This window comes from Lissotriton helveticus, chromosome 6 (genome assembly GCF_964261635.1).
Source record: "Lissotriton helveticus chromosome 6, aLisHel1.1, whole genome shotgun sequence".
NCBI classification, from domain to species: domain Eukaryota; kingdom Metazoa; phylum Chordata; class Amphibia; order Caudata; family Salamandridae; genus Lissotriton; species Lissotriton helveticus.
In genome coordinates this window covers 485,873,166-485,887,549 of record NC_136067.1, presented here as the reverse complement: position 1 = coordinate 485,887,549, position 14,384 = coordinate 485,873,166, and the positions used below count along the sequence as shown (strand labels likewise).

Here is a 14,384-nt window from a genome sequence, read left to right as displayed (position 1 = left end):
TAAAGGAGTGATGTATACTGGGCAGCATTTCTGGCCCTGGTCAGTCTCGAACTGGCTCAAACAGGCAACTGCCCTTGTCCTCTTCGCCCTTAACTGAGACGCCCTAACCCTGGCTTTTTATAGCCCTAGTAATCATGTGACCCCCTCAGCCAATGGGAACCCTAGCACTCACACTATCCAATCACAACACTAGCCCTAAAAATCTAGAACCAATAGGAGACCAGGACCTTACAGCCAATCTCATCCCTAGTCCAAGCACCCAATCACTTAAAAAACCCTGATCTCTACGTCCAATAGAGGCCCTAGCCCTACCAGTAGTCCCAACCCAAGTCAAAGCAACCAATGGCACAGGAAGCCCTAGTCCCTACTTCCAATAGAAAGCCTAGCCCTACTCTTAGTCCCACAACTAGTCCAGCAACCAATCACACCAGATGCCTTAATCGCTACTTCAAATTAAAGGTATAACCCTAGCCCTAGTCCCACCCTAATCCCAATAACCAATAACACAGGAAACCCTAGCCCCTAATTCTAATAGAAATCCTAGCCTTAGTCCCAACCCTACATTGATTGAATCACAGACCCAGAAACCAATCAGAACACTCAAATGCCCAACCAATGAGGACACTAACCTTAATCCAATAGAACCATCAGATACAACCACCAATCAGTGTATACATGTACCAACCACTAGCAGACCATATAAGGTCCCAGCGACCTCAGACAAGGTTTGCTGGCCAGGGAGTTGGAAGCTGCTTCTCCTGTTCAGAGTCTCCTAGGAGACAAACAGGCTCAATCCACACTTTGGACTTCTGCAGGTAAAGGCCTCACTAACTTGAAATCTAACAATACTGTTTGAATACAACTTTACTCCCTCTCCTGGCCAAAAAACGAAGTGCACAGTCCCTAGTAAACACATGTTTAAACAGCTCACAGAAGCACCCTCTGATGTAGAATATGCCTGTTGCTGGGGGGGAGGCTGTTCAACTTCCTTTTTGAGGCTTTGTGTTTTACACCTTTCATTATAATACCATTAGTTAATTTACCTGAAGGGCCTAGGGCCCAATTACATATTATGTGCTGTGCACACAAAGCAGCTCAAACTGGAGCTTGTGCTGATTTGTGCACTTCTGGCATATGTTGATATGACAAAAGGGCTCCCCAGTAATGGGGAAGGCACTAGTGTTTCCTTAGGCTGAAACATCCAAGAGTGAAAGGTCCTCTTTCCTTGCAGTTGTTCTTGTAAAGGCAAGAGTTCATTGGATAGACAGTAACATTTAAATCCTTGCTTCTCCACAGGGTTCAGAGTCACTGTGATTTTCTAAACTGAAAGCTGAAGAGTCGTGCTTTAAGCATTACATGTGTTTTCATGTTTCAGTGAACATTTGGAGCACATTTTGCAAACAGATTTGTGTAAATAAGTGAGCAGTTCTCTACTGGATTAAAGATGGCAAGATATGCCATTGTAACACCATGTTTATCCCACGTTTGATACCTTATAGAGGCTAAATTAGTTGCAGCATTTCATAAACTTGCTTTGATTACAATTTGACATAAGAGAAAAAATAATCTGGGTTTCTACAATTATTAAAAAAGTGTTCACCACAAAAGATACTCACTAAAGAAGGGGGTTGAACTCTGTCAGTATTAACAGAAGGTACGAAGTCAATGATTATAGTCAATTGCTCAAACAGATCTAGAAACGGTGATAGATAAGTAAATGGGGAAAGAAAAAACTGCCTAAAATGAATTGAATCTAGTCGTTACTAAATCTGTATAGGAGTATAAAACAACAATATCATTTTAAAATAATACACCATTACTTAAAACGAGACATCAAGAAGGCCTGAATAAGTATAATGGTGACTGGGGAAGAAGTACATAAGTAAAGGATCTAAAGAACAGCCAGTGGAGTGACTGTTTAGCACCAGAGATATCACCTGTGTGTCTAATATTCAGCAAATCACAGGGCTCTTACTAGCAACAATTCACAGTGTACATCCTACCAACTTTAAAAATGGTCAGCATATTACCATCTTTATATTAGACCAGCACCTTGACAGGTTGGAATAGGACTCTAGTGTCATATAAGGTATCATACTGTGAAAATAATTTACAAATTTGTTGATGCAAATTCACAATCTTGCTCAAAGAAATGTCGAAAATTTAGGACAAGGTGGCAGATAATATCTTAGGGCCTGATTTCAATACTGATGGATAGGTTTAGTCCATCACAACGTTGATAGATATCCTGTCTATCAAAATATAAATCCCATTATACCCTATGGGATTTATAGTTCTGCAGATGGGATATCCGCCACTATTTTGATGGAATAACCCATCCCACAAAATATAAATCAGACTTCAAATCCTCATTAATCCAACATACCAAGCATCACTGTAACAGGGCTTCCTATTGTAGTGAATACAAAGTAATGATGAGATGCTGCTTGGTTTCTTTATGTTTTAACACAGTTGTATAAAGTCAGTTATCTTCTAACATCAGGCTTGTTTTACTCCCACAGCTTGAGAATTATATTCAAGATAATATGAAAAAAGAAATGGTAGAGATGCAGCATTATGCAGTGCAGAACCAGACAGCTGTAATGATTGAGATGGGCACCAACCTTCTGAATCAAACAGCCGAGCAAACTCGCAAGTTGACGGATGTTGAAGCACAGGTAAGCAAATACATTTTGTTTCCGTAAAATAGAACACTGTTTGCATGAAATAACACAACACCGCAATTGGTTTGAATCACTAAACAACACATCAACATTCATTCAGTGGTTGATTGATATATAGCTGCATGTAAAACTAGAATAAGAATAAAAGTGGTGTTGCAAAGATGTGCAAGTGTGTTCTGAACAATGGCTCTTAAAGCATGAGACCACACCCCAATGAATTGTATAGTCTCCCCACCCCCAATATCATATAGGTAAAAAGACAATGGGAAACAACACACAAGTACACGTCAGAGCTTTAATGTTTAAGTATTATCATTTTATTGCCTTCTGATTAAATTTAAAGACAAGCCAAAGCCCAACAACCATACAGTGGTTTCTCTACCCTGTGGAATGGAATGACAGACTGGATTAATAGTGGTATTTGCCGTCCCTTAACCACATTTCCTTTCACTTGCCCAATTGGTGGGTCAGCCTCAAAGACCCTAAATAGTTTAGGCACATTTCTCTTTTAATGCTTAATTTTTCATGTAGCTGAAATAATTTTGGCTGGAACTAATGATTATATACTACAGCATTCAAGTCCCACCATAGTTGTCTGCTAATTAAAAATGGAGACAATCACATTTCTATATTCCATTTCCTCACACACATCTGCACATTAACATATCACAACACAAATAACATCTTTGATTTAACCATAACACTTGTTCCTTTGAAGAGCCCAACTTAGGACACATATTTTAAACTAAAATGATGTGGAGAGCTATGTAGAGCTGCCTCATTGGCTATCATTGTAACAAGCTGTTGCCCGTTTGTACTAAGCATGGAAAGCCAAGGAATCTAAGATACCAAACTAAAGAAGTAAAAAATCTTAATGTAAGAAAACATCAACTAAAAAGGTATAGATTCTCGTGGTCCAGACAGTAAAGAAAGAGACGGGTCTCTGTATACTCGAACATATGGAGGAGCACTATGTATAGGATGCAATAACTCCTAGCACTCGAAGTAGAACATTTGGATCTGGTCAGTTAATCAAAATGCTCCTTTTGGTAGTTATATTCAACATTTCAGGCCCTAAGGAGGCATTCTGTGGCAGGCCAGCTCCCAATATCCACAATAGGGGCAAATTTGGAATGCTGCAGTAGTATGAGCAGCCCCTCACGTAAATGTTTATGTGATGAAAATGGCTTCATCCTCCCACAGCTGTCAATCTGCTTCTTGTACTTGAGTTGCCAATACATAGATTGCTTTCTGGGATCCTCCTCATACTATTGGGTGAAGGGAAGCCCAACCAGCCAAAGAAAAGTACAACAAAGTAAATAAATGTTTTCTATTTCACTTTGGCTTAAAGGCCTGCCATTCACCAAAAGCAAGGAGAGGAGCCCAGAAACCAATCTGTTCACCAACAGCTAGAGGAGAAAAGGCACAGAGAACCTTGTGAGGACAGAGCCCATGCAGGTGACAGTCGGCGTATACTTCCCATATTGTAGGTGAGTTAATGTGGGGGAAGGGGGGATGCTAATAGCCTTATGGCCCTCACCTGCAGGGCAATAACGACTGTTAATGTCTCTTCCTTTCTTATGTACCCTTTCCTGCAGTCCAGGCCAATTACAACAGGGAGGATAATTAACATACGTTTTACCCCTGCAGGTGGTTGCAATAACACTTAATTATGTAGCAATCAATTCCACTTTGTTCAGGGTTATCTCAGTGGTCAATACTTAATGTGATAGGCTGTATGGGGAAAATCTAAGAACATAGGTGTGGCTTGGAAGCCAACCACGGCAGCCGCTCAATAAGAGAGCTACGCACTGTCACAAAAGCAATTTGCCTTTAACCATGCTTTTCCCCGGGACTCTCCAGGCAGGATTGAGCCTCAGGATGTGGCGACACAGCAACACTTGCTGGACCACGCTGAGGACAGACGAAGCACCTGGGAGCCCAGCCCCGCTGACCAGGGCAGGCTGAGAGGCCTCCGAGTTGGGTGAGCGGGCCTCGGGATAGTCGGGGAGAACATTGTCAGACTGCGTTCCAGGGCGCAGACGCATTCGTGGCACATCCTGATTTGACTCCACAGCTGCCATATACCAGCGTGTTGATAGAACACGCGAGGGGGGCACATCGGGCCAAACTGAATCGTGCCGCCTCCCGTGGCCATCATTGGGCATGGCGCCCCTTCCGTCCGCAGCCCGCTTGGAGGGCTGATCGGGACCAGCTGCCACAGTGGACCACCGGGAGGCATAAGAGGAGAGGCCAGCCTGCAGTGAGAGCCCCCCATGCGATCAACCCATGAATTGTGGGTGCCTGAACTCACCGATGTCATCTGCACCCGGAATAAAAGGGTGTGGGTGCCGAGCCCTGCTCCACCGCTGAACTTTGCGATTGCCAATGCCCTCTAGCCTCGAGTGCCAGGAACGACCCATGCAGTGGCACACCAGTGGCAGCCACCATAGAAGGAGACCGGAGCCACCAGGACTGTGAGATCCATCGTGTCATTTCCCCTCGCATCCATGTTACAAGTGGCAGTCCCTGATGCCCCATCAGTGAGGAGTGGGACGAAGGGGCCCCCTCCTGCAAGACATGATACTACATGGCCATATTTGTGACATAGTCTTTCCAGCCACGCTACTCTGCTGCTAGTGTCCATCCCCTCTGCTTCACTGCGAATGTAAGGTGAGGCTCCTGTGATCAGCGGCAAAATTGAGCCTCAAAATTGAACCTGCGCCGGGAGCCCAACACCCACACTACGACTCGGTTCAGGGGCGAAGCCTCAAACTGTAGGTGCCCGTGGAGCGTTGCACCGAAGGGGACCTGGGGCGAAGCAACGCCCTGACGAAGCCCCTGCGGGGCCTCTGTGTGTTGCAGCAACAGGCAAGTAGTACAAGCTTACTGCGGGGTGGTGCTAGCGTGATGTGGGAAACAGCCTCCAGAAAAGAGCAGCATTGCACACTTGGCTCTGGAGGTGTCTAAACAGCCTGAACACCATTATGGCACATAACAAACCCTTGGTCCCTCTGCAGCCCAACTAAGCAGGCAGCGATGTCGGAGGAAACTGGTGCTCGGGAGGCGAAGATGACCGACCAGAAAGTCTCCAAATGGCCTCTATCCTACAGGCCATCCTCAAGGTAACAATGGTAGGTAAAATGGTGGAGCTGAAAGTTGACATATCTCTGATTAGACAGGACTTATGGAATACAGTTGACAGAGTCATGGCACTAGAAGGCAGAGCTTCCAAAACTGAAGACACTGTCAAGTCACAGAAATCCTGATTAGTCTCATTACAAAGACTGGTTAGTCAGCTTGAGGCAAGGGCAAAGGATGCTGAGAGAAAGTCCCGGCGATATAATCTATACATCGTGGGCATCCCAGAAGGGTCAGAGGGGGCCACATTCACCAAGTTCATTTCGGACGGGTTGAGGAGTTGGGTGCCAGTTTCCGAGGCCTCATCCTGCTTTATAATTGAGAGGGCACAAAGGACCCTTCTTGAAAAGCTCCCTGTGGGCTCCCCGCTCAAACCCTTCATTGCCCGCATTCTAAACTAAGCCGACCGAGATGCTGTTCTCCAGGCAGCACATATGCTTGGAACCCTTACCTAGCAATCCTCCCTGGCAATGATCTTTCCGAATTGCACCATAAAGGTCCAGCAGCAATGGACTCCTCTTTCCTGCCAGACTGAAGGTTGTTTGCCAAGATAAAACTTTGACACCCTGCATGTGGCCTGGGATTTGGCAGAAGAGCGACCTAACTTGAGGAACCGCTGTACATTTCTTCCGGAAGTGAGATAGAGGGAGGAGCAAAAAAAGAGGTGGCAAAAACAGAAGACCTCCCAAGGACTAGAACACTGCCCTACGGCAAAGGAAACAATGCAAGGAGCAGAGAGCGTGCTCGCTTGGACTAGATGGCCCTGCGGCAAGGCGGTTGGCCTCAGAAAAAGAGCTGCATCTTACAGAGGGCGCTGCCGCACCTGACCCCTGTCATCCTCCAGAGACTCTGAGCCTGACTCCTTCCAATGAACACGGATGGGTGTCCAAATACTTCTTATGAGACTGAGTGGTGGTGCTAGGGGATGGCTTGTAGGTAATCCATACCCCACAGTGCTTTCCTTTTTTTTTTAGTTGATTCCATTTGTGTGCGTTGGGGAGGGTGAAGAGGGAGGGTTGGGACTTGTTTGAGTGGGGGTTGCATGGTAGGAGATGGACACAATGAAGGTTAGCCCAGTTGGCTACTGTCCCTAGTTGCAACACTTATGCTTTGTTCTGATACACTTATCAACATTTAGCTCATCGTCACATGAAACACATACAATCAGCTCTAGGACACTGCCACCAGTACAACCACCCCCCCCATACCTGATAACTGACTCACAACAACCCACCATCGCGGGCAGGCGCAATGTTCTCTTGTGGGACATCAATGGTGTCCTGTACAAGATCAAGAGAGGGGCGATTATGAAAAAGGGACATAAGTACAACTCAGACATACTCCTCTTGCAAGAAACATACCTAATGGGTGATAATGTTCCCTTCCCGGCACATTGAGAGTTCTCAAGGGTGTTTTGCACAGGGTATCATCATGGCTCGAAAGGAGTTGCCACGCTGATATGGAGGCACATCCCTTTAGTGATAGCCAAGGAGTGGCATGATCATTTGAAACATTATGTGGCGGTTACCCGAACACTGCAGGGGTCCCCGCTGTCCCTGGTTTGTGTTTACGTCCCCCCCTTGCTTCACATCAAGAAGGCACCTGTTTGGTCAGATCTTTGGCCAGATCGGTCCAGGTGAGTATTCATAACCAAGTTCATGTCACCCCCAATGAGGATTGTAGAGTTTTTGGGAGTGGATAACAGGTGCTAGGGCGCTAGTTATAAAGGGCTCTTGATGTTTATTGGGTGCGTAAATATTAACAAGAGTGAAGTGGAAGGTATCTATTCGAAGCCTATACACTAAGGGGCTTCCCTTCTTTGTCAATTTTAGATAGAATTTCCCCTTTGATTCTAGCTGAGAAAAGACTCCAGCCACTTTCCCCCCTTTTGGTGGGAACTGAGGACCAGAGCTGGCGTGGAAACCTCTGGGATTGCATTCTGGGACATCTTGCAAGAGTAGGTGAGTCTCCTGCAAAAGGCAGATGTGGCTACTGGATTGCTCCATTAATGAAAGAACAGCTGCACGTTTACTGGGGTGGTTGAGGCCTCGTACATGGAGGCTAGTTACTTTAAGGTCCAGAGGTGCAGGGACATAGTATAGCAGTAATGAGGGGCCACCCAGACAAAGGGGCATGAAATAATGGGCTGCCCCAAGTGTTCAACTACCATGGTACAGTCTAGAATGCCATTGATAGACCATATAAGGAGAAGGAGTATAGGCCAGTAAAAAAAAAACCCTCCCCCTAATAACCAAAAAAACATAACAATTCACTGCAAGAGTTCAATGCCCATAAGAAGTAGAGTATAGAGCATGGACCGAAGTGATCAGAGTGGTGGTCTCAATAAGTTCCTTGCTACAACAGGACATATGAGATATGAAGTGGCCCAGGACATGCTTTTCAGCCTAGCCAGGCGCTCCAGAGCCCATTCTTTTGGTCCAGGACAGGAGTGTTCCCAGCGTCTGCTCATTCTCGCCATGCTGGTACTCTGGGATGAGAACTCCCAGGTGAGCTCTTAGTGAAGCAAAGAGGTAAGTCTTCTGGTAGGCCTAGTATGCAACGGGCATCCCTGAGTGATTTAATTTGATGGGACTGATCCTCTCACTGGAAAACCAGTCTGAAGGGATGACCTCAACGGTATGATACCTCCTTGGAGTGTAAGTAATCAGTGATGGACTTAAAGCCTCAGTGGCTCTAGAGGGTGAGGAGGGAGACCTCCCGAAAGAAGCCGATGGTGTGGCCACAGGAACTGGATAGGTTGTTTGGCTCATGTTTTATAAAGAATGTCCTCTTTGATCTGAAAATCGTGAACACAAATGAGAATGTCAACAGGCTTGACGTTAGGACCTCTGGGATGACCGACCCTGTACACTTAATTCAAGTGAAGGTCCTTATCAGAGTCCCAGTACAAGAGGTGTCAGAACAGCACCTGGATGTAATCACGAATGTCAGAGCTCTCTGTATCAGTGGGGACCCAACGTGTTGTAGCGGCGGGACCAGTCTTCAAGGTTTTTCGCTTGGGCCCGGAGGTTGTCGTGTTACTCGTGGAGGTGAATTATTTCTTGGCGCAAGAGTTCCACTTCTTCTCCCGTGCACTGTCATGGAGTAATGAGTGTGATGTGGAAGAAAAATAAGATTATTATTTGAAGCATATCAGTGACATTTCATTCCAGAGCTTCTAATCTATAAGGCCACTCATTGTTGTGAAATGAGCTGTTGAGGCCTTGCAGCATCTAACAAAGCCTCGGTCCAACCCATTTAAAGGGAGTTGCTTCCTGGTTTCATCTTGTGGATTTACTTTCGCCATTGCTGATGCAATCCCCAGGAGGAGGTCAACAAAGGCTAGCAGCTAAAGTCTAGCTCAATACCCCACACCTAAGTAACTACTTAATATAAATGCCCTGATTTATTTACTTTCTTTAAATAAATGCTCTTTTTTCCTTCTTGTCTGGGTAAAGACGTTGTCTTCATATACTGCCTAGGTAGCATACATGCCAACATATGGGAACAACTGAGAGGGGGAAATGCAGGAAATAAATTGGGAGGGATTTAATTTCCACATTAACTTGCATTGAAAAGGAGCATTTTCTAAATGGGAAAAATCTAACACAGTATGATATTAATAGCTTTAATAAAAAGGAGTCTCCCGCCCAAACTGGGAATGTTGGCATGTATGAAGGATAATGTCTCTGCTTGCAGTGTGAGCTGAATTCCTTCATATGGAAGGACTCTGTGTATGAGATCTACATCACATCTCCACACGACAAAAAAGCTGGCGAACAACACCCCATAAATACGGTGCCCATCGCAATCTGTGCCACTGTGTACGGGACTCAGGAAGGTTATATTGCTTGAAGGTGATGATACCCATTGTGCAGAACATGATCATGCCACACCTTGGTTTAGGCATGAGGTTGATTCCAGTCATTACATGTATGGTAAACACTCAACTTGAGACACCAACCCAAAGAAGCACAATATAGTGTTTACTACTGTGAAAAGTAATAGAATGCTTGTTACACTGAACTGAAAAATTGCCATTTAAAAGGGGTATTTTAAAGACAGCTAGAATTTATGTGCATTTGCTTCTTATGCTATACCGCATTATTAAATAAAATGAGTACTGGTTTTTTTCACCCCCGTTACAAAGGAAAGTTATCTTTCAGTTCCAACACAGCACAATATCCAAATGAGTGTTCATGACCTTGCATAGTGAATTTGAAAAGGATTAGTCTAAAAGTTCAGCTGCAGTCATTACGATTCCTGTTAAAAAACGAAGTCACTCGCATGCGACTGTCTAAGTAACTTGAAACCCTTTCATGCAACCTCTAGAGTCTTGGTTCCAGGAAACCATTGATAACGCCAGAGATACAGCCTCGGTGTGCCAAGGACACTTACTGCATTCTTGGCACCGACTGCCAATTACATTTAGGTGTGAAATCACATCCTGAATGACCATTTAACATGTAGGAAGTGAGTAATCAATTCTTCCTGTCAACAGCAGCCAACATCTGACCTCAAAACAAGCGCGAAAGCAGCATTGGTACAATACAAGCAGTATTGCCCAAAGCGCATTAGAGTCACCACAACACTGAAAAACTAATTTACTTAAGATGACACCATTTTTGTATTCTCCTCAAAATCTGATGCCACGTATTCATAAGTTGTTAGTGAACAAATGACATTAAAGAGTTTGACTGTAAAATTTATATAACGTACAATGGCAAATCCAGGCTTTTCTTGTGCTGAAACGCTTGTGTGTGTTTATAGACCAGCCCGTGGGGCAGTGCCTGATTGCCCTGTAAGACAGTCCGACCCTGATTACTGCTCATCTTTCTTCCACCCCACACCCACTTAATTGCTCTCCGTATCCCTTGCCCTCCTTCTCCTATCCCTGTTTGGATTGGAAGAGTTGGGGTTGGGGCTGCGTCAGTGTATCGTTTTAAATGAAAAGGCTATTTTTGTCGAATTATAGGCACTTTGGCAGTCCTCTTCAAGTTCCCTTAACTTAAAACAACATGTTAAAAATACAAGGCATTAGGCACTCAAGGAAACATGGGGGACTCTTGAAAGAAGTGTTTAATTTGCAAAAAACATAAGTTCTTGTGCCCTCGTCAAGAGGTAACTGCTGTTTGCACAACCCATTGCCCCTGTCTGTACTGAAAATGACAGTAACAATACAACTACTATCCATCACACTCCCACAGGTGACGAAGGCAGCAGGTATTAGTCAGTATATTGAATTAATAAATAAACAACAATTGTTATGCTTATCTTGAACATAAACACTGTCACCATGTGGCAGACTGTCATAAGCGCCGGTGTTGACAATTAAGTGCTGGTGCTGAGCACCAGAAACCATCCGTCTCAAAATAAGCACTGCATGTAAGTCCCACACTATTAGCTAGTCCTGCAATCCAATGTGTCTCACAGTCGGGCACTGAAATAAAATGCACCTGTTAATTTTCACGCTTTTTTCACGCAGTACTACACCCACAATCTAGCCCATATCCTTGCTCACAAAGCATCCACTATGTCCATTCTGAGAGGGGTTGCAAGCACTACATTCCAGAGCCAGGAGAACCATAAGACTGGGAAAGCAAGGGTAACACAGGAGATTACATATGCGCCATGTGAAGGCAAACAAGGCATGAATACCTACAGCTATCACATACAATCATAGTCACTTTCTACATATTCTTGTGCAGGTCCAGCCCTTTGCTTATGGTATGCAGGAATTCTCAGAAGTGGGGCTATTCTTGATCTAAAGTTTGTCTTTTGTTTGTAAAGTCTGAGTATTCATTGTAAGAAAATTGTTCCAGGCCTGTGGTGCAGTGCAATTTTAGGCTACACCTGTACACGTTACAAAAACATAACATGAACGTGCACTTAGCACATGTTTCTCATTTGGTCTAACGATATTAAAATAAGTGTTACACTTGACATTATTACTAAAGTGCCTTCACTGTAGAATTAGTGACTTTACTGTGTGCCTTAACTATATTAAATGAGATAATCTATGAAGACATGGCGAATAGACCATCCTTACGTAGTAGATATGTTATAACAAGCATTGGCAAGCAAATAGGTCTCGCCTTTGGGAGGAGTAAGTCGTTTTGGTGAATATGAGTGCTTTATAAGTAATATTTTGCAAAGTGTCCTTTAAAAGAAAATGTTGTACCAGTTGTAGCAGTTTACAGTTGTAGTGTAATTGAAGGCCTATTAAAGGTTTGTTTGGGCAGGGGCCCTAAATCTCTGCATACTAAATACATAAGCGGCGGTTTCTGGAATGGCAATATGTCAAATTACAGTGCGCTGCACCTCAATTATTAGAATTCACAGAGGAAAGGCACATGTATTCAGTCCACGGAGGAGAGAGCGAGATGCAGTGCGAGTGCGAGTGAGTTAAATGGAGAAATAGGGTTAAAATAAAAGCGGAGGAGAGCTACAGAAAGAGGGGATGAGACAATAACAGGAAGAACGCGAGAGGCGCGAAGGGGCTAGATTTTGAGTTTTTGACAGAAACACACAGGAGGGGTGCATGGGAGAGAGAGTAAGTGAGCTTTAAAAAGAGAAAGGTAGGCACCTGGAGTAGGTGAGGGGAAAGAAGAAGCAACAGTGTATGCATGGTCTCAAGCAAGACCGAAAAAGTAGCAATAAAACAATTGCTTTTAATATACAATGCCTCTCTGAGATAAAGAATTTATATGGTGATTTAGAGTGAGGAAGCGAATCCTCACAAGATACGCGCTCAATATTACATGGAACAGGAAGTTCCTCCAAATTTCATCTGATTATGATCCAAATCATTACTCCATGTTTTTATGATTTCAGCGTTTTATTTTCATCTTTCAGATATTCATGATATTAATCTGATAATCTGATATTTTCTCAGCATTAAATTCATTTCTCAATCTTCTGGAAAAACCCAATGCATTTCGGGTCACAACAACAATGGACCCTTCTTCAGGGGTCTGTAAGGAAATCATACAGGACCAGGTTAGTAACCTACATTTCATCTGATCTTATCTACATTGTAAATTCACATACAACCATTTACTTTCTACAATAACTCAAATATGCATGACAATTATGAAAATAAATATAAAACATAAGGACTCTCCTAACGTGACGTGCTAACCGGCATACATTGATTATATTCAGGTATGAAGATCTGACTCATATGACAGCGATATTCCGCGATATTCCATACATTAAACACATTTGCATGAAGCCACCATGTCGATCGTCATATATACGCTATTTCAAACGCGTGCGTTAAAACTCAAAAGTATAGTTCACGTGTGGAGGTCCCTGTTAGCTATTGGTTAAATGAAATGTTAGTGAAACTCTTAACTATGGCTGCTGAAGCCTTCACGGAGACGCTCTGTTTCTCGATCTTGCAGTAAGTTGAATATCTTGCTTCTAAACTATACTTTTGAGTTTTAACGCACGCGTTTGAAATAGCGTATATATGACGATCGACATGGTGGCTTCATGCAAATGTGTTTAATGTATGGAATATCGCGGAATATCGCTGTCATATGAGTCGGATCTTCATACCTGAATATAATCAATGTATGCCGGTTAGCACGTCACGTTAGGAGAGTCCTTATGTTTTATATTTATTTTCATTATTGTCATGCATATTTGAGTTATTGTAGAAAGTAAATGGTTGTATGTGAATTTACAATGTAGATCAGATCAGATGAAATGTAGGTTACTAACCTGGTCCTGTATGATTTCCTTACAGACCCCTGAAGAAGGGTCCATTGTTGTTGTGACCCGAAATGCATTGGGTTTTTCCAGAAGATTGAGAAATGAATTTAATGCTGAGAAAATATCAGATTAATATCATGAATATCTAAAAGATGAAGATAAAACGCTGAAATCATAAAAACACGGAGTAATGATTTGGATCATAATCAGGTGAAATTTGGAGGAACTTCCTGTTCCATGTAATATTGAGCGCGTATCTTGTGAGGATTCGATTCCTCACTCTAAATCACTGTTGTTAAGGCACGGATTGACGACGTGCGACAGATTCAGCGCCAACCTGAATGTTAAAAGAATTCTGAAATTATTCACAAAACATTAAGAGTGCACAGGGGTAATACAGGATAAAGAATTTATATACCATCTATAGGGGTATAGAGAAAATTGAGCTCTATGTTGTGGTGACTAGCCCACAGGTATTGGGGCACGGAAGCAGAAATACATTTTGTGACTATAAGAATATTACGTTTTTTTTTTTTTTACTGTTTGCGCAATTTTCAGACGCTTATGATTTAACAACCTTTTGCCATTGCTTAAAATGTTTCCTTGCTTTCCTTCGTCTGTACACTTTTTTCTCTGCATAAGGAGATATTTTGCCAATATGGATCTCAGACTATCAGAACACGACCGAAGAACAGTGATTCACACATCACGTTCTACTGAAAAATGTATGCAGATGTTTTCTCTGCAAATTAACATTTTGATGAGTTTTCAATGTTCAATGACATTGAGGAGAAAAATAACACTGTCCTCTGATAAGTATATCTTCTTAGAACATGTTTT

General features: G+C 43.2%; 2 protein-coding genes across 3 annotated transcripts in view; one reads left to right on the top strand and one right to left on the bottom strand.

Annotated features, from left to right (window-relative positions):
- The window catches only part of MCPH1 (microcephalin 1), a 1,654,378-nt gene that overhangs the window by 532,650 nt on the left and 1,107,344 nt on the right, over positions 1–14,384 (bottom strand). The gene's annotated exons all lie outside the window — the stretch shown is intronic.
- ANGPT2 (angiopoietin 2) overlaps positions 1–14,384 on the top strand; it is a 190,159-nt gene that overhangs the window by 89,424 nt on the left and 86,351 nt on the right. The window contains exon 2 of the mRNA XM_078647931.1: positions 2,523–2,678. Coding sequence (XP_078504057.1) covers positions 2,523–2,678 — 156 coding nt within the window. The remainder of the gene's footprint in view (positions 1–2,522; positions 2,679–14,384) is intronic.